Genomic DNA, 23,241 nt, shown 5'->3' with positions numbered 1-23,241 from the left:
CTGCTGAGGGAGAAGTACATGACTGCTCTAGTCTTCCCACAAGCTCTTGCACAACGATGTGAATACAGCACTCATACGACAGGATTTGCCAGCCATCCTGTGTATTCTGCCTGTCAGGAGGACAGAACATTGAATCAGGCCTCTGGTCTTTAAATAATCTAGTGGGCTTCATGTTCCAAGATGGAGAGATCAGTTTGCACGGACTACTGCAGAAGGACCACACTGAGGCATAAGCAGTGCGGAACAGAGGCCCCAGGGAAGAGCTGCAGGGAGATGTTCAGCATGTCACCTGGGTAAGAGCAAATACTAACCAACCCCAGGCAGGAAAACTGTGGAGAATCTCTATACTCTAAATCATTACCTTCCAAAAGAGAATGTTCTAAATAAAGAAAACACAGGTATCATTTCAATTTTTCAAACCAAAATTATTTTGCCTAGTCAGCATCAAAGACCACTCTTGATTTCTTTCACTTGTACAGTAGGAAAGTACCACTGTCATACATAAAATACCTGCCACAAATTTTATGCTATCTATGCTATGGATAGCAATACGAGAGCTATAGATAGCAATATGGGAACATGCCATCCTTAAGCTCAACTCAAAGCAAACCTTTGATTCAGTCCCCCTAAAATCAAGCATCCTTTAGAAATGGAAGACTCATATGATTTCATCCAATTGACTTTCCAGCAGTGACATAGTCCTTCAGGAATTCAAGGAAAACCAGCACCAGAAAAGACCTCAGTTCATGGGCCACATCCTGTTCTTACTGGCATTAAAGAAGAATTTGGTCATGCACACCCAGTACCCTGAGGTTTTTCTTCATATTATAATTAAATCCAGAACTGGGTGAAATGAAGCAATTTTGTGAGGAATGCTGCTCTCATGATGGACCACTGTATGCATATCCCCAGCTGTGACCCTTCTACTACACATCTCTTACCTGGTGTTCCAGGAGACCCTTTCGTGCCTGGCAAGCCATTCAGACCGTTTAAACCCGGAAATCCAAGAAACCCTGAAGAGACATTGGGAACACTTACATAAGTGAACAAATAAGCAAATAATCTAGTTAGGTAAAATGCATAAGATATTTCATGCAGACTACACCATGTGTTAGAAGCTTGACACACAGGGGAACACAGTACGTAATATCTTCCTTCACATGGGCCCATTCATGGAAACTCTTCCTACTGCTCTCACTGGTTTGACCCTCAGTGAACCCCCACTAGTGATCCAAATCAAGTGAGAGCCTCTCCCATTCCAAACACTCCTCTGCTCATTTCTAGCAGCTGGTGCCTGCACTAACATTGCCAAGAAATGAGCTGATTTCCCACGCACAGCTGGCCCACACATAGCGTGCTGCCTGCCTGCTGTGATACACTTGGCCGAAACACTGTTTTTTTGACCCAATTTCTCCTCCCATGTGCAGGCTCCAGATATACCTTTGGGTCCTGCTGTTCCACGAGCTCCAGGGAATCCGGCAGATCCTGGCAGCCCTGGAGGCCCTGGTGGCCCAGGGATTCCTCTCGGTCCAGCATTTCCAGGGATTCCTAAAAACAAGCAGCAAAATGTCCCTGTACAACAAATCCAGGCTGGAACAGCTCACAGCTCTATCTTGCAGCTTCCAATCCTGCACTTAAGATGGGTGAAGAAACTACTGTTTAGATAAAGCAAAAACATATCCAAACTTCTCCTCACTACCACTACTAGCATGGCACTAACCAAACAATTTATTTGATAGCTTTCTCTCTTTTTTTTTTAACCATAGCAATGACATTCTCCATCATCCACCAAGTGACAGACTGGAACAGTTTACATACTGAATAATTAATTCAACTGATTTTCAAATAAAATATTACAATAGAATTTTTCACTGTTCTTCCACTTTTAATCTTGACAACAATTTGAAAATCCGCCTGCTAGTTACACCACCACCCAAGACGCTTGTAGCTGCCCTCCTGGGTAGGTTTGGGTTTAGAGAGGGAACAAACTGAAGTGTTGCAATGGAAGATTTTAGAGCAGCCCTGACCACAGGCAACTGCAGAGAAGCCATTATTGCTTGTCTCTCATTGAGGTCTTCTTTATTTGTTAGAGGAATTCCTTTGGGTTTGGAGTGTGCAGGATTCACCAACAACTGATGCACAGGATTGGTTGCTACAGGACAAAGTGACACCTTTCAGAGGTGTCACAGAAAATTCAGTGTCAATCTTCTTGTTTAAGCCTCAGCTGAGACAGGCCAACCAGAGCTAATGAAACAACAAGGTAAGGTTGTTCCACAGCATGAGCTGCAGGATTTAAGTGCCGAGTCCAATACCTGCTGGTCCTTCTTGGCCAAGATCTCCTGGGCCACCTTTGAGTCCATTTACTCCAGCGCTTCCTGGGTATCCTGGTTCACCCTTGGGCCCTTCTCTCCCTCTCTCTCCTGAAAGGATAAAAGCATACAGCATAAAAGCATGCAGTATGCTAGAGGACAAGTTAAACTGGAGGCAGGCCTGAAAAGAATGAGAAACTCTTTAGTCTAAGGCTGCAGCACTTGTGTCTGCTCTACTATGGTCCAGATTCTGGACCGGACTTCCCAGATGCCAAACACCAGTACCAGTTCCCAAGTTCCTCGTCAAGAAGTGAAGCGGGACCCAGCATTACAATGGGCTAGGACATGTTCATTATCATCCAGATTCGTGCTGTCTGGATTATAGACTCCTCAAACCTTACTTAAAGGGCAGGATTAAAATGTTTCTATTTACAGATTAACAACCACCCCAAACTGGGCAATGCCATCCTAGCTTATTCCCTAGAATTTTGCATTCCTGAAGTGAGCTATCAAGGGCTACTTCACCTGGGAACCCAGGGTCCCCTTGCTCTCCCTTTGTTCCAGCACTGCCAGGAACACCAACAGACTCTCCCCGGTCACCTGGGGGGAAAAAAAAATAGGATGAGGACACTATTCCACAATTGATTGTGGAGAGCAGCTTTCAGGGCTGCTCAGTAGCCTTGTTTATGAAAACACGCTTTCACTACACTTCAGATCCATGGAGTAAACAAAGGCAAGAGTAAATAATGCACCTGTGTTTAGGAATGCCTTTAAACAGCATTGGATGCAAACGCACACAGGACGTAATAAGACAAACATTCATGGGTAATTCCACAGCATCCTGCCATTTGTACTTTTGATGCAAGCACATCACAGAGAAGGGTGCTTCTCGTACTGTTTGACATGTTTCACATCATGCGGTGGCCAAGATTTCAAAAGAGCATAAAGTATTTAAGCACTTGGCTTGGGACTGATCTCATCTGAATGAGGGACCTAATAGGGAGACAGCTACTTCTGAGCCAGTCACTGGAGAGCAACAGACACTTCTAGAGCACTACTCATTCATTTTAGCCATAAATCTTAGGACTGTGTGTACTGAAACAGCATGAAGACTGTGAAAGATTTCTTACCCTTTGGACCAGGGAGGCCAATAGTCCCTGGGAATCCAGGTGTTCCTGTAATGCCATCTGAACCCTGAAATTAAAAACTCAAAACTAGCCTTTGCTTATTGTTCCTCCTTGTCCTAAGCTTGGGTCGTGTGAGATAACAAACAGAAAGCAAAGATGTAGGGAAGATTATCCAAACTGTCATTCATCAGTATGAGACAAACAAAAGCAAATTTATTAGGAAGTTTTGCAAGAAAAAATCCTGCCAGCTTCTGCTGCTCTGCTACAGAAGCACCAGTCAGAACACAGGATTTTCCTAAGCATGTTTAGAGAAGATGAGACATATTTACCCTCTCTCCTGGCATTCCTGGGAATCCTATGATGCCAGCTGTACCCTTCTGTCCTGGCAGCCCAAGCCGTCCAGATGGACCAGGGAAACCTGGGTCACCACGAGAACCACTCTCTCTGCTTGGTGACCCAGCTGGACCAGGGAGACCAGGCTGTCCATGGCTGCCTGGGAATCCTTTATCACCTGCATATATACATAAAAGAGTATGATTCCACTTCATAATACAGACATTCAGCTGATTTGGCCAATTAACTTTGTACCCAAAGCTCCCTTTAAAGAGGAAGAAGAGATGGCATTAGCTCTGCAGAGCAAAGCTTCAAAGAACAACCGTTTTTTCAAAATTCAGAGTTGCTATATGCAAACCTTGCTGAAATGTGAATGACAGAATGGAAAATGGTAATAATGCAGGCTCTGTCAAAATGGGAGACCACGTTCCGTTTAGAGTAAACACAGTTCCAGAACAACTAATACTGGCAACTTATTATAATGCTATTAAATACCTCTAGGTCCAGGGAATCCTCCAAGTCCAGCTAATCCAGGCTCCCCTTTGTCTCCTTTGAATAGCAGTGCCTGTTCTGATGGCCTAAGAACAGGGAGACCAGGTGGACCTACATCACCTCTGTCGCCTGAAGAAATAAGAAAAGTCAGATGCAGTAAGATTGCCTAACAGAGAAAGTGTGTAACACTAGAAGCTGGCAGACAAAAACAGAACTGCTGAGCATCTTTCACATCTCCAGATATCAGTTTATCAAGTGATGCCCAGCACCTTTGGGAACGAGGCCAAAGTATTTCACAGGGAAAAATGTAACACAGTATCTAGAAGAAAACATTAAATATGTACACATTTCAGAAGGGCCTCCTAACCCCTGTACTACACAGCCAGCAACTGCCTTTCAGCTGTTTCTCACCTTTTTGACCTTGGAGTCCCAGAATCCCAGGGCTTCCTCTTCCTCCAGCTGTGCCAGGAGTTCCTTTAAACCCATTCACCCCAGGGACACCAGGCAGGCCTGGCATGCCAGGGAAACCAAGCAGGCCAGGAGATCCTTTCTCACCTGTACAGAAAATGTGAGAAACAAGAGAGAAAATCAGTCTCTTCTGGTACCCTGCATACCCACCTAGCTGGCAGGTAGAGGCAGGATGGGTCTGGACAACCACCCAAATCTGGGTGAAAAACTTGATGGTGCAAGAACAGCATGGCCACTGTTGTTGTGGGTCTTCACTCGTGATACTTTCAATCAGCACTTTTCAGTTCACCATCAAGAGCACGGTCCTGCTCCCACTGGAGCGCAAAATTCCAAGAGAATGACATCCAGTTACATAGCTCTATTACCCTCCCCCCAAAATAACACAGAATTCTCAAAATAAGTAACTATTGTATTGGTGCTTAATGGCTATACGTATTGAAAAGTTTTACTTCCTATCTGGTTTATACTACATTCTCTCCCTCCTATGATACTCCCTTTACTTCATCATTTCATTCACCATTCCTCATTTCTTCAATTTTCCTGTCTTTCTATCTTGATTTTCACGATCCTTTGTCCATCAGGGTAGCCACAAAATTATCTGTTTTCCCAGCATCAGTGTTCCCATCTGGAATTTCATATCTACACAGAACTTTCTTCTGTATCACTGCTGTGGGGCTGAGGAAAGATATATGTCATTCTGAGTTTCTACATCAATTTTTACCTTTCAAAAGAAAGGATACTACTGAATGCAGAGCCTTCTGGTTTATCTACATTTCAAATCAAACATCATTTCTGCAGTGTCTTTTCCAGAATTGTCATGCTCTTGACCATGAGGATTAAGCAATAGTACAGACACTACTAACCAACCACCGCAAACCAACTTGGACACCAACTTGGGTGGCTGGTTTTGACTGGCAGTTTCCAGAAAAAAACCAATAAATTATTCGTCCAAGTCCTCTAAGATGAACCCCCTCATGATGATGATTTGACAATTAAATCCATCATGGATAATCCACACTCAGTAGTGAAACAAATGCACCCCAATACTAGCTGGGACTTCAGTCACTTCTGACAAGTAGGGCCTAAAATCTATACTAACAGTGTTATTTCTTATGGGCACAGTAGTCTGAATATATTTTCCTAATGGATACGCATACCTTTTGGCCCAGAGAAACCTGGACGTCCATCTTGACCAAAAGGCCCAGCTGGCCCTGAGAATCCTCGTTCCCCGGGAGATCCTGGAGCACCATCGAGACCTGGGAAGCCCTTCATACCAGCAGGGCCTTGTGGACCTATATCTCCAGCCAGTCCTTTGACTCCAGGAAGTCCTGAATCAATGTAAGCAAGAACTTAATAGATTATGTCAGACAAACACTGGGAGAGTTTTGCGGGCTGTTATTCAAACTCTTTAAACACAGCATTATTTTTAATATGATAAATGGACTTTAAGGCACATGCAGCCTACTAAGGCATAAAGTTTAGAACTGCAAAAGCATTAGTCATCTAATAATAAAATAACCTATGAGGAGGGTTACTGCCTACATCACTACACAACTGGCAAGAGTGAAACCCCTTATGATGATCCATTTTTGTCTCTTTTACCAGACGCTACAGTGTAGAGCACCAAGGTCTTACCTTCATCACATAGGCAGCCAAACCAGGATGCGGAGTATCATTAATGCCAACTTCCACTACCTACCACATTCTCTGGGTGAACCAGAGAGATCAGTTGGAGAGGCTTGTTTTAACAAGTTTCTTTTCCACCTCTGTCATTAAAGTGTTACTTCTCAAAAGCAAATTGCTTAGTAAGCTTCTGATTGTGCTGTCAAAAAACCAACACCATGTGCATTGTTTTTCCCCTGAAGGATTCAAAATGTTTCTAGGTGCATTTGTAACTGTTTAGAATTTTAAATAAAGGCTCAAACCATTGGAAACAGAATGCTCAGATCCAAAATGAGGAAGAGGAAAAGAAGCCAGTGACTTCTGAAAAATGGCATTTGCATCAGCAGTACCCAATATATGAGCTTTGTTGTACCCAGGACTTAAACATTTTAAGCTATACTTCAGTATTTTTTAAGCAGAAGGTGAAATAGCTGCTTTATTTAAGAAGAAAACATATACTTAAAACCTATGCATTTTAAGGATTTCCTTATGGGCTTCAGGCTTTGATACTATCTGAGCATTCTCACTACAATGGTTCTTTGCCTTCTGGTTTGATTAGAAATAATAAGGGGTATCACCTATAGTCAATGCAATTCTTGTAGCTTTGAAAGCTAGGTTGTTAGTCCATGAGCTTTTATGCTACACTGCATTTTCTCACCTTGACAGCCTATGTGAAGAACCCATAACCAAACAGTGTGACATCAGAAATGGAGAGTGGATGATAAATGGAATAGAAACATGGTGAAGGAAAAAACAGATAAAATATGTAAACAGAAAGAATAAGGATACAAAAGAAATTAATGATTCAGAGAGAATACAGGTGCAAAAATCTTAGTCATTTGGAGTTTATCATCCTAGTAATTGAAGGTTTTTAAAAATAGTTGAAGGAAACAGACATATATGGCATGCAATCCAAAACTGTAAAATAATAGAGAAGCAAAAGACACATTAACATTAAAAAAAAATCTTAAGGCATTCATTCTACGATGTTCATCTCAAATGAGGTTAGTGCTTTCATTTATTTGCCTGTTGTCACTATGTTCCAGCACTGTCTTTCTGTCAAAAGGGGAGACCATGGAAGACCATGATCCACTAATTCCCAGGTCTCTCCTTGCTTGGTTCTCCAGTCTTGCATACACTGCTGTCATGTAACACTTTAACCAGTGCAGCTTGAGAGATACTGCTCTACTCAAGTGTTTATTTTCCCCATAAAGAGAAAGGGAATAATTTTCTCTTATGCCCCCATGGCTGTAGAAGACAGAATAAGAAGCTTGTGCTGAGAAAGCCAACATTTTTTCAATCTGCTAAAGCCATCTTTCAAGCAATCTCATAATTAGAAATTAATCATCATGACAATGGGAAAGGAAGATTAATCAATGATACAACCAGCATGTAAAAGCAGAAATGTTAAGAATATCAAGACATTTAGGATGCTTTTTCCTGTCTTTCTACTGTACTTCTTATAGCCCAGGTGCACCATTTCTAGGCAGAAGTCTAACAGTTGGAGGTCGAAGGCTCAGATTCTGCACTCAGTTACCTCTAACCAGGGGCAGGAGCTCCCTCCTAGCAACTGCCAAATCTCTCCTGCACTTCCTCAACATTGCAGTATTCAGCTCAGCTACTTGTATTTGTCTGAAGACATTACATACCTGGTGCTCCTACAAGGCCAACTGATCCCATGGGTCCTGGTTTTCCCTTAATGCCAAAAGGACCTCCAGGACCAGGAGGTCCCCGTGATCCAGGGATGCCCGTATATCCTGGATTACCCTGTTCGCCTTTAATACCCAGGAGGCCTGGTCTCCCGTCTACCCCTGGGAACAGAGAGGTGGGAGGTTACAGAACAAATAAAACAAAATTCTCTCTATTAATTAAAAAGTGCATTTTAATAAAAGCCTTTGAGTTGCACTAGATTCTAAGAGAAAGTCAGCAAATCCCTACCTGTGAGTTGCTTAAAGGACTGCTAACATAGTATCTTAAAAAGGGAAAAGAGAAACAGTCTGGTATTCCCAGAAATAAACAGTATCAGTGCTTACCTTTTGGTCCTGGAAATCCAAGATCCCCAGGCAGCCCTTTATCCCCTGGGAATCCAGGTCTGCCAGGCTCTCCCTGGGCTCCACTCTCAGCACCAAACACATCTCCAGGAGCTCCTTTAGTTCCAGTTAAGCCTGAAGCACCCATCTTCCCAGGCAACCCATCCGTTCCATCTAGTCCTGGAAGTCCTTGTGACCCCTGCTCTCCTCGAGACCCAGGGAAGCCTTAGGGAGAAGAAGAATAAATGTTACTCAGCAGAAGGATGGGATATCTGCTTTCAGTAACTTCTCTAACAAAATCAACATTTTTTACAATTTCCATGCAAGAAAAGAGTTGTTTGGAAAGCTGCAAAATGTTTCAGTTTTGAATTAGAATGAATGACTGGAGACAGAAAGCAATGAAACTGTTTAAAAAAAAATTAACAATTCAAAGTATATATTTTTTAAATAAAAGAATAGTATAGGAGCATCTTGGAGCTGCAACTACAAGCCTCAGCTTTAGAAGCACTGGTTTCACTAGAAGGCAGATTGAGCAAAAAGGAAAATGAAGGATGGACATTTCAGGGTACAGGTAGGCCTTATTTACTAGCACCAAAGCTGCAAAGATGTTTATCATGCTTTTCTTGCTCTGTCCTCTATGTCAGACAGCTTCTGCCACTGTGGGGCAGAAGACACTGGCAGTCCTGGAACACAGATACAAAGAGCACTGAGACATCAGGGCTCGCCGTCTACCATGGAGACACTGAACAACACTGCTCTGTGGATGTGTCACACTGCTCAGTGATCATTTCTTGAAACCAATGACCCCGTAAGGATGACAACCCCACTTAATGCAGTGAAAGGGTAAGACATTTCCACAGACATATCCACAGAGAAACATGATGGATACACAGCAACCTAGCTTTAGAAATCTTCCCTCATGACCCCTTGCTCTGTATTTACTACAACCACCAGAAACTCCCACAGCTAAAACAAGTTCCAAACACTGTGTAAAGAGTGCCTCTACCAGAGTACCACATGGCTTAAAACCAGTTTTACATTAAACTTGTAGTTCCTAAACTGTAACAAAGAACATCTTGAGACACTTTGGAGAAAGAAATTGTGTTGATTGTCCTCTTTTCTTCCAGCAGCAGTATAACATTAAAGGCAGCTAACACTGGACATTTCTTCTGTCTTCTTCCAAGTTACACCACTTTTAAGTAACAGAGATTGCATTTGGAAGGAGACAGTGGAGCATTATGACTGTAACAGGTGGAAGAGGGGCCTAAAAGGCTAGATAACTCTTTTGATAAAATATTACACACATCAATCAGACAATAAAATGAACTCCAGTAACTTCCCTCTCACCTGGTCCCCCTTGCAAGCCTATTATTCCTGGAGACCCTGGCTGTCCTTTTGATCCGTGTAATCCAGGCTGCCCTGGAATGCCAGGAAAGCCTTTGCCGCCTTTAGAACCTGGGGATAAAAATAATATTAATCAATGAATAATGGAAGACACAAATGCAGCACCGTAAAACAAGATCAGATCTTGCCTGCAAAGCTAGCACAGAAGCACTCACTGAATGCACCAATTTAAGCTAATTAACATCTCAAATCCATGATTGTTTCATCAGCGACATGAACACAGAAGAGGGTTTGTGTTGAGAAGCTACTTGGAAGTGAAAAATTGCTGCAGTCACTATGACCCTCCATGGGATTGAAGCCCAGCGCCTTTGAAAAGAAAGAATACTCTTCTGTCAAGTTAACTCAGTGGAATAGCTGTTACTCAGAGGGGATTAAGTGGCAGGTATTCTCTTCCTTGAGAAATAGGTGCTTCTTGGCAGTCAGCCGATGCATTACAATCACTTTGTCACCATACCTGGCAATCCTGGAAAGCCGGGAGTCCCAGGTGGACCATATGCTCCAGGAACTATACAGGGCAAGGTGATACCTAAAACAAAGAAACACTGAGATTGCACACAGTCCCTTCAGAGAGGTGGTCAGAATGGGAACACCTAATACCCAGATGTTTTTTACTGAACATATCACAAGTAATTGTGAGTGAACCTATGCACTTCAAACACTTCTGACATCTCAGATTCATTTTAAGGAAGAGAAAACGTGTTCTGAGCCTGGGGATTTTATAATCTCAGCCTTCCTACTGACTTACTGTGTGACCTGTAAAGGGCAGCAACTGCTGCTGTGGACTACTTGTAGCGTGATATCTATGGCTTCCCCTCAGCAACTGGTCCCCCCAATGCTAGGGACTACGCAACAGATATTGAAAAGGCACTCTGCGATTCAGAGAGGTTATGGTTGGGGCAGAGAGCTGTCGAAGTCAGTGGGAGCTAACAGGTGTTTCTAACTTTGAAAAAATTGAGGATGTTTCCTAGCTTTATACAAGCAATACATCATAGTGTGAAATTCTAAAATTCTGCCTCTCACAGAAAGGCTCTGTTTATATGAGGAACCCCTTTTCAGAGGAATGAAGTTTATGTGGTATTATCAGAGCTGCCGCCACATCAGATTTACCTGAAAGATCTCAAATACTTTCAACATTCCTCTTGGTAGGTCATTGACAATTTGAAGTCACATTAACATAAGCACAGTAATGATTATCACAAAAACTAACTCAGGCCCTTCCCCTCCAGAAATGCTTCTGGCTACTTCTGCAGGAGTCTGCGCTAGGACTACAGAGTTAGCACCTACACTGTAAGAACTGCCTTAGCTAAAACCATCACAGATGAACTTCCTAAAAATGAAAATGTAATTGACTTCAAAAGCTGTTTAGTCAGAGAAAGAACATACGAGAGTTAACTGCTAAAGTAAATCTGTGGAAGAGAGGTGGTGTTTTCACTGCTTCTTTTGAACACTTTTGTATGCAGAGTGAAACAGCCACTTAACCACATTGTTGCCTGATACTTGCCAATTCAAACCTGGCATCAGCTACATTACAGGTTAAGGATGAGATGACGGGATATCAGTTAAGTTATTTCTCATTTTCTTTGCAAGGTCCTTCCCCATTCCCAGACTGACAAGCCAAATCTATTCATCAGCCATTCAACAGCACTTCAAATTGTGGCTGCTTTCAGTCCTGAAGAGGTAATCTGGTCTAAGTCAGGCAACACTGGAAGTAGATCTCGCAGCACACCAACATGAGCTAAACACTCTTTTTTGGCAGGGGGAAAGAATGACAATTTTCAGATGACTAACACATTTTATTAGTAAAGGACACCAAGTCAAACTATTCCCTGGATAAATCCAATGAAATCAACTTATTTATGTATGCATAATGAATAAGGCTCTTTGCTTCTGATATTGTCTGAGAATGGGAATGGGGGTCTCAAAAAGCCATAGGACAGGAGGAAAACTGATAAAGTAACCCAATACATCTTTTCTGGTGCCACAGTTGTAAAGATCCCTACCAATTTTGTGGTTGAAAAACAATGGTTCAATGACATTCTCCTTGTGTTCTTCTCAAAAGATTCTAACTCAGTCCACAAAAACCTCTGTAAGATCCTCTGATTTCCATCCTCTTGGCCTATGCCCAGCCAGAAACCAAAACTGAACCTTTTGGTTTGGGGTCCAGCCCAGAACCCAATCAGGGTAGGCAGATTTGAGCGCCCTTTGCTCCCGACATGCCAGGCTAATGAGGAATGTGGGGTGCAGGGGGAAGTGAGAGGGAAGACAGGAGGACAACCCCCAGTGTCTCTAATTTACTCACACATTGACATTGCCGTGAGAGCTCTGAAGGCAACATCAGGACAGGTCGTATTCTGATGTTAGAGAACCAAAGGCCAGTTCCCAATTCATTACTCCCACCTTGATGTGAGGCATTCACTGACAGCAACATTCATTTACAAATGCCTACCCTCATGATAACATATCTACACAGAGTTGCAATAACAGTTCCCTGCTTACACAAAGCCAAACATTGCTCTCTTTTGATCTGGGATAATATCCCTCATTTAACTCATCCTTAGAAGGGATAATGGGCACCTAATACCTGGAGTGCAAGATATAACACTCACATTGCTGCCTGCACTTATGTACACTTTCACAAGGAATTCATTTGACAAATTAAAGGTTAAATAGTAGCAACACAAAACAAAAATTATAGTTCTGGTCTTTTGCAGTCCTATGTGTGCCTGATGCTAAATGCTTTATAAAACAAAAAATTCAGGTTTGTCTCTGAGACACCACCTCCACAGGCACTGTTTAATGAAAAATGACATTTTCAAAAAGAGGGAATCCATGGGAGCAACTGGCATGGAAAGAAAAGTTTAATTGACACTGCTATATTGACATCACATGGCTTTAAGGACTTGCTTATGCGAGCTTTCCAAAAACAACACTGTACAATAGCATGTTCTGCATTTTATGTTATTAACTAGCAGTAGAATGCTTGAACAATGGATATTTCACCTGAGGATAACTGAAAGGCAAATGGGAATGTTTCCTTGTGTGTTCTGCAAAACTATGTTAGCAAGGCTTAGTGTAAAAATTATATAAACAAAACTTAGTGTTCCCCAGCTACTCAGTACTCTACTTCATCACAATTTTCACAATAGTACCCCAATGTCAAGGAAATTAGCAATTACAAAACCATACTTCCTGGTATAAAAGCAAAAAACATGAGTAATTCCAATAACATTTTTGAGTAATCTCAAAAAACTGGGTAAAACACTCTAGCTTTTAAAAAAATACTGCATTAGCTTTTTCAAACGCAAGAGTGTTTTACCGTGTTTTACTGCATATGGCATGGACTTGAGCAAAATTCCGTGGCATCAATAGCTTCAATAGGTCATAGTTTCTTTTTAAATTTTTTTCCTCATTTTCACAATAAGGCCTTTCAATATGGGCCATATGAGAAGTGATTATTTCTGCCACCCACCCACATTTCTTTAATATTATATGAAGCTTATTACATCAAAGGGTCTTTTTTAATATATGCAAATGATTTCCTACTTTTGAGGGCATGCTGTATTCACAAGTGTTCTCACACATCTCTGAACTGGCTAATGACATATTCACACTTTCCTACATATTCTGACTATAGATACTCTTCTACAAAAGGTCACTCACTGTTAGAAAAGCTTTGATGTAGCATTCATAATAAGCTGACTTCTGATGTGCTCCACAGAATACCTAGAGTTCTCAGGCACAGAGCATTTTACTTCCACTTATCTTACAATGCAATTTAGATTTAGCACATTTTGTAAGAGACATTTTATGAAGCAAAGATGTAAGCATTCCTAGCTATGAATTAGCAAAGCTTTTATCATTTAGCATGTGACTTGGATTGGAAAAAAAGCTTATGTAGTCTGTTCCAAAGGGTTGTTAATGCCAGCTGTCTCCTCGCCCCATTACAAAAACCCAACATGACACTGATGTGAGGTAACATGCCATCCGGCATGTCTGTACAACCTTCCCACTGCTATTCTGGCCTAGCTCTCACCTCTCTCTGGGTTTAAGATTCCTCTGCCAAACTCCTCATACTGCAGTGGTCTTACCTCCAAGATTTTTGAACTCAGAACATCAATTTATAAGTGGGGAAACCTATGCAACAATATTATGCCTGCAAATATATTCAGCTGTATTACTGATACTGACAGAATTACAAATCTAGAACACTAAACAGTCACAGAATGGAAACTGAAATTGAGCAGCAGCTACAAAGGAAAGATACTGCGTTCACTAAAATTATCTTTAAAAACCCAACACTGAGATCAGTAAATTGAGACTAGTTCAGTGCAGTCATTTTGTTATGAAACCATTTTCCAAATGAAAGGCTGCAAACTATAATTACATATAACTCACCTTGAACTCTGAGAATGAACATGAAACATCACACATGGAACATCACCAAATCTGTATTTACTGACTTTATCACTTGCCATTATATGTACCTAGGACATGGTATGGCTACATCAACTGGGCCAAACTATAGTGCCTCAGGTAATAAACAAACAGCCAGGAGCTGATTGCACCAGTCGTATTTGAACTCCTTATCTGACTATCATGATAATGTCTTATTCACTGAAGCTTGTATATAGTTTCTTCTTTAAAAAAAAAAAAACTGGAGATCTTCTAATTTCAGTAAGAATAGTTTCGAAAACTGATTCAGAAGTCCTGAATACCAGTGAGTGACTGTTTTTAACTTGACGATGAAGTAGGCTGTGCTTCTTAAGAAGTTCATTTTAACTGTATTTCTAATTACTTTTGGTGTAAAGTGGTTCTCCAGCAATAGTCTGTGAGTAGCTTCCTCCAAAACTATTAGTATGTGAGTAGTCCACTCAAATATTTGCTGTTTATTATCTGTGTTCTCCTGAGCAGGACAACCTGAGAAAGTAGGGACTACTGTGTGAGGTCTGACCAGCCCACAGAGCAGTTTCAGTCAATTTACAGAGGGACACCTAACGCACACTTATGGCCTGGCTGCAGGCACATCAGGAGGTTGAATGTCATTTGACTTGTAGAAGCTTTGCACCTTTTCAAAACAGGATCAAAAATACAGATCTAGCAACACCTACCTGGAGGGCCGGGAAGACCTGGTTGTCCTGGAAAACCATCCACTCCTGGGTCACCTGGCAGCCCACGTATTCCACTAGGACCTGGATATCCAATGCCAGGAGAACCAGTCTCTCCACGATGGCCTTTGGAGCCAGGTAATCCTGGCAGTCCTTTCTCACCTGGGAAACCTAGCCCACCATCACCCTGTACACAGTAAAAACAATTACAGCTGAAAATCAAAGAGGTGGAAAGAATGTACACCACTGTCATCTTAACTAACACAGGAATGTGGTTGGTTCTATGCAAGCTTCAAATGTGCCTGGGAAGGTACAAGGAAACCATTGTAAATCATCTATCATTATTTCAAAATGCAGGAAAACCGAGTTACTGTTAAAAACAGTATTTCATGTTGTATTTGCCAAAATGTAAGCATTATATATTCTGAAAGCTATTTATTTTCTTTTTAATTGAAAAGATTCTAGTGTGCTTTTTCTGCTTCAAGGTTTGACTCATAATTATGCCTACGGTGCCTTTTTTTTAGGACAAAATGTAAAACAGCGATAATGCCTGCCCCACTAGTGTGAGTTTATCTTTTGACTGGGTAATGAGAGGCAAATGAGTGCCAATTATTAATCTTGACTGAAACAAATTTCTGTTCAGGTTACACGAGCTTTCAGAACAGGTTTTCCTTAACAAAGTGTCTTGCTCAGCACTGCTTAGCTGCAGGTACGTGTAAATGCTATATTAACCATCCTGATGAGTACTTAAAATTCAACCCATATACGGCTCTTACTTTCCAACCTTCTCCCTCAGCTTTACTTTGTGTCTGTGTAAAACTCTGTAGAAAGCAACACAGTTTGTTGAAGATTATGTCTCCTGGAGTTCAGAAACATGCTACAGAGCCAATACAAGCTGTACTATAGACAAGCTGCAAATCTTGGTTTGAAGAAGAGCAAAGAGAAGATCAGATCCTAGGTGATAAGCAATACACTTCCTATTCCTATTAGCACTGAGGTCTTCCATCATTGCTAAAGCATTACCACTGTCATAAAAACAATTCCTAAAGACAAGAGCTGTTAGTATTTTGAGGCCAGACGGAGCACTGGAAATTTCAGCATCCTTGCCTTGCACCCTAGATTGTCAATTCCGTGTGCAACCCCTCATTATAATTGCTCTAGTTTTGGCAAAGTTGATGGGATATTATTATCCTGTGAGATGCTGGTGCTCGCAAATGATATTGGAGACTTTCTCGGTGTATCACTCTGGCCAAATGTATTCCTGCCATCAGGTCTTCTCTCAGCTAGCTATCATATCCGTACATCATTTTTATGTACTTGGAGACTTACCGTAGGGCTAATCAGGACTAGTAAGCCAGGCATTTTGATTGTCTGTGCTACTTACTGCAATTCTTTAGCACTCTGCCTCTCACTCCTGTTAAATTAATCAGAACTTACTGGAGGGCCTGGAGGGCCTGGCAAGCCTGGAAGTCCCTCTCTGCCAGGAATTCCTGGGATGCCTGAAGGTCCTCTGGGTGCTGTTGCACCACGGTCCCCACGAGCACCTCTGCCTGTTGCATAGGATGGATCTCCTTTTTCTCCCTTAGGGCCTGGAAGACCTTGCTGACCAGCTGAAGCCTATATGCCAAAAGAGAAAAAACCCAGGCATATGAACATGCAGCAAAAAACCTTTGCTGCTTAGAAAAGACATATGAGGACAGTACACAATGACTGGCAGCTAGAAAGAATCCACAAAAGGTTTCCTATTATATATATTACACTAGAAAAAGAAAAAGAGATCTGATTATTTCCAAATGTTTCAGTCAAGTCACTACAGCTTTATATTGGCAAGCCAAATCCTGGTATATAGCACTATACTGACGGCAGTCTTGGATGGCATCTGGCAACAATATATCACTCATGATACAGTAAGGCCCAAGTATTGAGTCTTCTCCCCTATTACTTGGTGTGCTGCATTTACTGACACTGATAAAGATACTCTGAAGTCAAAGACTTGTATCTTTGTGACCTGGGATTTTCAGAGTAAATACTGCCAATAGGCAATGCTCAGCATTTGGGAGAATCCTATTTGACATGGTTATTTCATAAAAACACAACGCATAACTCTCACTAATGCGCTCAGCATGCAGCAGCTGAGAAGGAGACTGCATCTATGGCACACAGTTTTTTCAGCTATCAGCAAAGACATGGAAAGATCTCACCATTCAGTTTCAGGTCTTCTCTCCACACAGATGTATACCTGCTTCCTCAGCAAGTCCTTGCTCAGGGAGAACCCTGGGCCAAATACATGTGTACCTACAGCCAACAGGCCCAGGAATGAAAAACTGCTGCTGTTCTTCCTTTGACTGCTAAACATGCAATTCTCAGAACTTAAGAACCATTTCTTCCTCTAGTCTTAGAAGAGGTGGTAATTTCTCTACTTTTAGTTTTTTTTCACAAATCAATTTCTGTTTTTTTCTTTATTTTTTACCAAAACAAGTAGAAGAAATTATAAAAAAAGTTTGTTCCGGTTTGAATGTGGTCTACACCAACAAATAGCACATGAGTACTTCTTCTCATTCAATTCATGACAACCAATGTATACTCTGCCTGCCTTACCGGAGGACCTGGCAGTCCTGGTGCCCCCACAGTGCCTGGGTCTCCTCTGATGCCTTTAATCCCAGGCACACCAAGGCTTCCTGGTGCACCTGGTGGACCTGAGATGCCTTTTTGTCCAGCTCTTGTAGCTCCTCCATCACAAGCACAATCACCTGCCTCTCCTGGAAAACAGAGTCAAAACCCCAAACTCAGTTTCATTTGTATAGATTCTTTTCAGTTTCAAGAGATCCAAAAGCAGTATTTTATTTGATTGGGATAAAGACATTCTGACTTGCTATGATTTCATGCCTACTGTGCTCACATGATGCAGGTGGGAAGCAGGCAGAGCTCAGGCTTTGTCCAGCTTAATTTCTATACAATGCCATCACCGCACTACAATGTGCAGCATGAATCTCAGCACTATGTATCATATCCTGCTTGTTTTCTTGAACTCTTCCCAAAGGTTCAGACTCTGCTAAACAGATGGTTTAGGGGAGTTTTAGGACAGAAGTCTCTCTCTTTTTTTTTTTTTTTTTTTTAACAGATGGTTTTATGTCAGAGAAAGCAAATCCATACTCCCACTCACAGTAGGTTACAATGACCCTCAGCTGGACATTGTTATATTTCCCGGAATAGTAATTGGGCATGGATCCAAACAATCACAAAGCACAGTGAAGTCTGCACACATCTTGCTTTTTGCTGCTAGTTCTGTCACAGGCTAAAACCCAAATTCTCATCATTTTTAGCACAGAAGAGAATAAAATTAAGTTTCTCTGTCATTTCCAGCCTATGCTACTAAAAGCAAAGCAGGGCATAGGATTTCATTTTTAAGGCTCATTATGCCTTCTGGCTTTAAAGCATAACTTGTTTAACTAATTGTCCGGGTATGGGATGTTTATCTACTTATCAGCCTGAGCAGGAAGTAGAAAACAGGATTCTGCTAGCAGTGCTGGGCACCACTCTCTCCAAATTGTAAAGGCTGTCAACTCCTTTAATCCATGTCCCAGTGTATATGGTTTGTTATAAACACATTTCCATCTCTTCCCTTAGGATATTAACTACATGTAAATATTTTTCTGAGGCCCAGTGATTGCTGAAAGGCTCTCCCAAAGTAAGAGTCAATTACCTTTGTACCCCTTTGGACCCAAAGCTCCTGGTGGCCCTCTCTGTCCAGGCTCCCCTGGGGTCCCAGGCCTTCCATCAAAGATTGTGTCCGGGAAGTATGAAGGGCCTACATGTGGAAAGAACAGAAGCAAACACCATGAGAAGGCCTTATTTCAAGCTCATTAACTGTTTACAATGCAGTATTAGCTATGCAACTGACAGAAATGACACCGGATCAGACCAGAGCTGTGTAAGTTACACAAGTACAAGAATTTGTACTGCTCTGCCATTGCACTTATTTCAAGCACTTAAGGGCTGGCCAAAGAACTAAGCAAATTGCAAGCAAATTGTATACAGAAGGACAAATGACTTAGTTCATGGCCTGTCCTCATTGCACTGTTAGGTAGAAGAGCAGATGTGCCTTCACAGCTCTGGGAAAAGTGGAGACCCATATGCACAGGGGCTACTCTGGAAAGAAGCTGAGAAAGGGATAAATAAATGTGGCTGCCCTTTTTGCTGGCACAGAAGTTACCATATATGAGCAGTGTCTCTGCCACTGCTGCTGTGGTACAGAGTCATCCCCAAGGCCACCTGCCTTCTGCAGAGTTCCTCAGCATCTCATCAAGTTGCTGTAGCTCAGGAAAGAGACTAAATGGCAAACTGGGTACAGGGACTTCCCCTTCCCTCACTTTACAACTGCAGGATTATTCTCTACATCTCTTCATATGCTGATAAATGCAATGAAACATGAGCCAAGACAGAAACGGCAGAGAGAAGTGATCTAAAATAACTATAACTAGTAAGGTTGAAAGCCCTTCCCCAGTGACAGCAGTAACATGGATGTCGACCAGCAGACATCTGATATTCCACGAAAACAAACTGCAGCCATCAGCTAAAAACAGCTGCAAGAGCCACAGGGACTCCACAGAAGAATAAGCGGAATTTGACTGTCAAACAGTTCTTGATACAGGAACACTTTCTTCGCCATGGAAAACCATTTAATCAGTCCATGTTCATCAGCTCCATCACTGAAGTGTGACCTGTTTTTGAAAGTTTGACTCTCAAGAATTCAGTTCATGGCAGAATGTTAAAACACAGGGTTTGTGTAAAATCAACCCCTTTCCATTTATTATTCATTTTCTGAGGAAAACAAAACAATGTATAGTGAAACCAATGAGGTCCTCCATACAAATGGATGTGGAAAAATAAACCCAAATTTCCTTAAGTCTAAAAACTGTCTCTTCGAACATCCTTTCTGACTGCTGGTACCCAAAATACTACTGATACTGGTTCTCCTAATGTCAGACATTTACCCCAGGCACTCATTAGGTCATGGTCTCTTTTTTATCTAAGCCAGTACCATGGCAAGCTCCTGCTTGCTTTATGATATAACCTTTTTTTTCCCCCAACTGAAACTTATTTACTAGGAGTGAACATCTGAGTTGACTCAGTTTCATCCTATTAAAACAGCACAAATACAGATAACGATGGAAGGCTGTACAGTATAATAGGAGACATCTGAGGATACTACTGTTGGGTTAGTTTATTAAATTCCATTTGCTGCATGGCAACACAGCATTCACTAGGAGAAATCAAATAACTATGTTTTCATGCTTACCTCCTTCCTACGGACCACCTACTCAGAGGATTGCTAATAATTGTTAATAAATAAAATAATCCAAACCCAGCAGACAGAGCTGGTACTTCATTTGGGAGATGCAGACCACTACTAAATATAAATCTATGAAATACCAGGTTTGATCCTCAGTATTAGTCCAGTGTTTAGGAGACTAGCCTAGAACATCAAAGTCCTCTGTGCCACAAATTGAGTCTATATCACCTCGTGCCTCAGTGACTCAGGTCACCATTTTTAAAAGGGTTAGTTCTATTTTGTTACTTCAGAGGGGTATCTGCTCATATATATGTTTAAGACTCTGAGTTACAATCACAATGGGGTATCAGTTAAGCCTTAAAGATACACAGATGAATAATCCTCACTGGCAAATAAATAAATATTTAAATGACTATTTGTCTTGTTTTACTCTGAAACCCATATAAAAGTACATACAAAAAAATACATACGTGGTGAACCAGGCAATCCTGGTGCTCCTGGCAGGCCCGGTAAACCAACTCTGCCGGGAGTGCCTGGTAATCCAATCGTTGCTCTTCCAGGATCTCCTATTTCACCCTTAACACCTGGAATACCCGGAGACCCTCCAGGGCCCACTGCATCTAGACAACATGGACACAATGAGCAGCTCTCCAGCAGCAAGTGCATTCAGGTATTTTTAACATTATGAAAATTATCACTGTGACCTGAACTGCAGCCATGTTAATGCAGGACAATTTATAATCACATGCAAAGGAGAACTTATTAATCAGCACCACCAACTCGCTCCCACTTACACACTCCCTCAGTCTTCCAAAAACTTCACAGGGCAGCATTTAAATCCTGATGATTAGTTAAAAAAAATTCTGTTTTTCTGTTTACAAATTGCCTCTGAGCAAATTAATTTCTCTAGTAATTCCTAGCCTCTGGATCACTGGAAGCCAGGACTTCACAGATGACATTCAAGTGAAACAGAAACTTTCAAGTAAGACCTTTCATGGGACAAATGGGTCCCACCTACGGTGGTTTTATCTAGCCAATCTGTTAGCTCCATGCTGCCAGTGTAAGAAGTCATTCAAAAAAATCAAAACCAATTACTTTTATTTAAAACGTTCCATTTCTAGAAAAGGTTCTGTCAATCGATTCATCCAAAATGGAAATCAAACAAACAAATAACCTTCTGTATACACTGCTGCACCAAATATTCACACCTGAAGTCTTGATATGAGTGTAATCATTGTGGGACTAATCCGGCTCCCATTCAAGCCTACAAACTTGATTTCCCTGTATGTCATCCCTGCCCCATGTCTCACACACAGACTGCAAATCAGCTACCTGGAGAAAAGAGACACTAGCTCCAAACAAGAGAAACCCTCGACACATCAAGGCCGCTACCTGAAGTTTTATCAGCAACAAACACACAGAAAACAGCCTGCTAAGGACACTGTTAGCAGATACTTTACCTTGTTCCAGGCCTGGAAATCCTGGAGCTCCTGGAAGGCCTGGTAAACCACTGATTCCTTCATCTCCTGGAGGGCCAGGAATTCCTGGGGTCCCGGGGTCACCTGGGGCACCTATTGGTCAAATAGAGATACACAAGGGGAAAAATGCATGACAAGTTCTGCTGATAGACAGTTCAGTCAACCGTCTCAGTGGCCACTGGTGTTCGTGACAGCAAAGGCTGCAAATCCGCTAGCAGTGAGCCTGTTAGTCCAAGTTAGTAACGATGGGAAAACTTCCTCCTGACGTGTTAGACACTGTTTCAAATTGGACTACATGTGAAGGAGGAAGAAGAGGAGACGACATACAGTTTTTGTCCTCATTTTTATAGCTTCAGAGATTGTTCCCATCCAGGCCTGATTCAGCTGAGGCATTAATTAAGCTCCTTTTCTCAACAATATTATTACCACATTGAATGACAAATATTAACAGAATGACATTCAGGGTACCCATCTCCAAGAGAAAAAAAGAAGCCATTTTTTCGTAGTACAGAGAAGTAAGACACACAGGTAGCTTATGTTCCCCATGCTCGCCTACAGTCAGCCCCCCAGGCATTAAACATGTTATTCTGCCTGGAAACATCTTCTGCAAACTGCAAATGAAAGGTTTATTGCAAACTCTGAAGTTAAATACATTGGACCAAATGTATCTGTGTGCTAACAATACAGAACTGAAAAGAAGTGTAACAAGGGACAGGTTAGACCCAATTCACAGTGTGGAAAAGTGGTAAAATATAGTAAGAAGAAAACTTGGATGAGAAAAAGTGCTTTAAAAATAGTTCCAAAACAAAATGGAAATGAATACCTGAAATGACTACACCTTCCCTGTCAATAACGATAGGAGGGCCTGGGGGACCGATGTCACCTAATTCACCCTGTAGAAGAAAACAGATTCACAGACCAACAGATCTTAAAGATGGCGGGGAGGGGGAGGACTGCTTGTCATGAAAGCAGCTGTGTCGTGGTAGCAATGTCTGTTGTCATTCACTGACATAAGCATCATTCCTTGTCTTGGTGAAGAATTTACTTTGTTCCTCAGCTATTTACAATCATCTGCAGTCATGACTATCCACTCTTCTCATGGGATGAAACTAATGGCTGATTAACATAGTATTTGCTGTTATCTATCTTCTGAATGTGTCCTGCTACCTCCATAGGAAGTATGGATATGTGCATACCATGACTACTGGATACCAATCACCATATCAGCATATTGTACCACATCAGGTAGACCATTTTTGTTCATCTTGTGGTAAAAGTGAAAGAGCTGCTACAAATACACACACTTTTGAAGCACTCATTGCTGCAGTTATCGAATGCCTTTGAGCCCTGAATTTTAATAACAGGAGCTCTCAGGGAATTGCTGGATTCCTCCATAAACTCATTCAAGTGTAAAAAGTGAGTTGTGACAAACTGCAGTATCATTCCTGCCTCTCACTCTAACATAGAATCAAATCCTTTGACAGAGGAACTGCGAAATATGACTTTTGTCAAATTCCCCATCAGATTTATATTATAATCA

General features: G+C 41.6%; 1 protein-coding gene across 4 annotated transcripts in view; it reads right to left on the bottom strand.

Moving 5' to 3' along the window:
* COL4A6 (collagen type IV alpha 6 chain) overlaps positions 1–23,241 on the bottom strand; it is a 144,194-nt gene that overhangs the window by 10,049 nt on the left and 110,904 nt on the right. For 3 of the 4 annotated variants that reach the window (XM_064518155.1, XM_064518152.1, XM_064518154.1), the window contains exons 18-37: positions 22,525–22,594; positions 21,684–21,794; positions 20,694–20,843; positions 18,634–18,738; positions 17,529–17,689; positions 16,368–16,547; positions 14,934–15,117; positions 10,280–10,351; positions 9,769–9,876; positions 8,425–8,646; positions 8,041–8,202; positions 5,887–6,057; positions 4,673–4,816; positions 4,265–4,390; positions 3,766–3,947; positions 3,440–3,503; positions 2,835–2,909; positions 2,313–2,420; positions 1,441–1,548; positions 942–1,013 (exon numbers count right to left, since the gene is read on the bottom strand). In XM_064518155.1, coding sequence (XP_064374225.1) covers positions 942–1,013; positions 1,441–1,548; positions 2,313–2,420; positions 2,835–2,909; positions 3,440–3,503; positions 3,766–3,947; positions 4,265–4,390; positions 4,673–4,816; positions 5,887–6,057; positions 8,041–8,202; positions 8,425–8,646; positions 9,769–9,876; positions 10,280–10,351; positions 14,934–15,117; positions 16,368–16,547; positions 17,529–17,689; positions 18,634–18,738; positions 20,694–20,843; positions 21,684–21,794; positions 22,525–22,594 — 2,575 coding nt within the window. The remainder of the gene's footprint in view (positions 1–941; positions 1,014–1,440; positions 1,549–2,312; positions 2,421–2,834; positions 2,910–3,439; positions 3,504–3,765; positions 3,948–4,264; positions 4,391–4,672; positions 4,817–5,886; positions 6,058–8,040; positions 8,203–8,424; positions 8,647–9,768; positions 9,877–10,279; positions 10,352–14,933; positions 15,118–16,367; positions 16,548–17,528; positions 17,690–18,633; positions 18,739–20,693; positions 20,844–21,683; positions 21,795–22,524; positions 22,595–23,241) is intronic. The other variant, XM_064518153.1, reaches the window with a different exon arrangement.

Source organism: Dromaius novaehollandiae, chromosome 11 (genome assembly GCF_036370855.1).
Source record: "Dromaius novaehollandiae isolate bDroNov1 chromosome 11, bDroNov1.hap1, whole genome shotgun sequence".
NCBI lineage: Eukaryota > Metazoa > Chordata > Aves > Casuariiformes > Dromaiidae > Dromaius > Dromaius novaehollandiae.
This window is presented reverse-complemented; position numbering and strand designations above follow the sequence as displayed.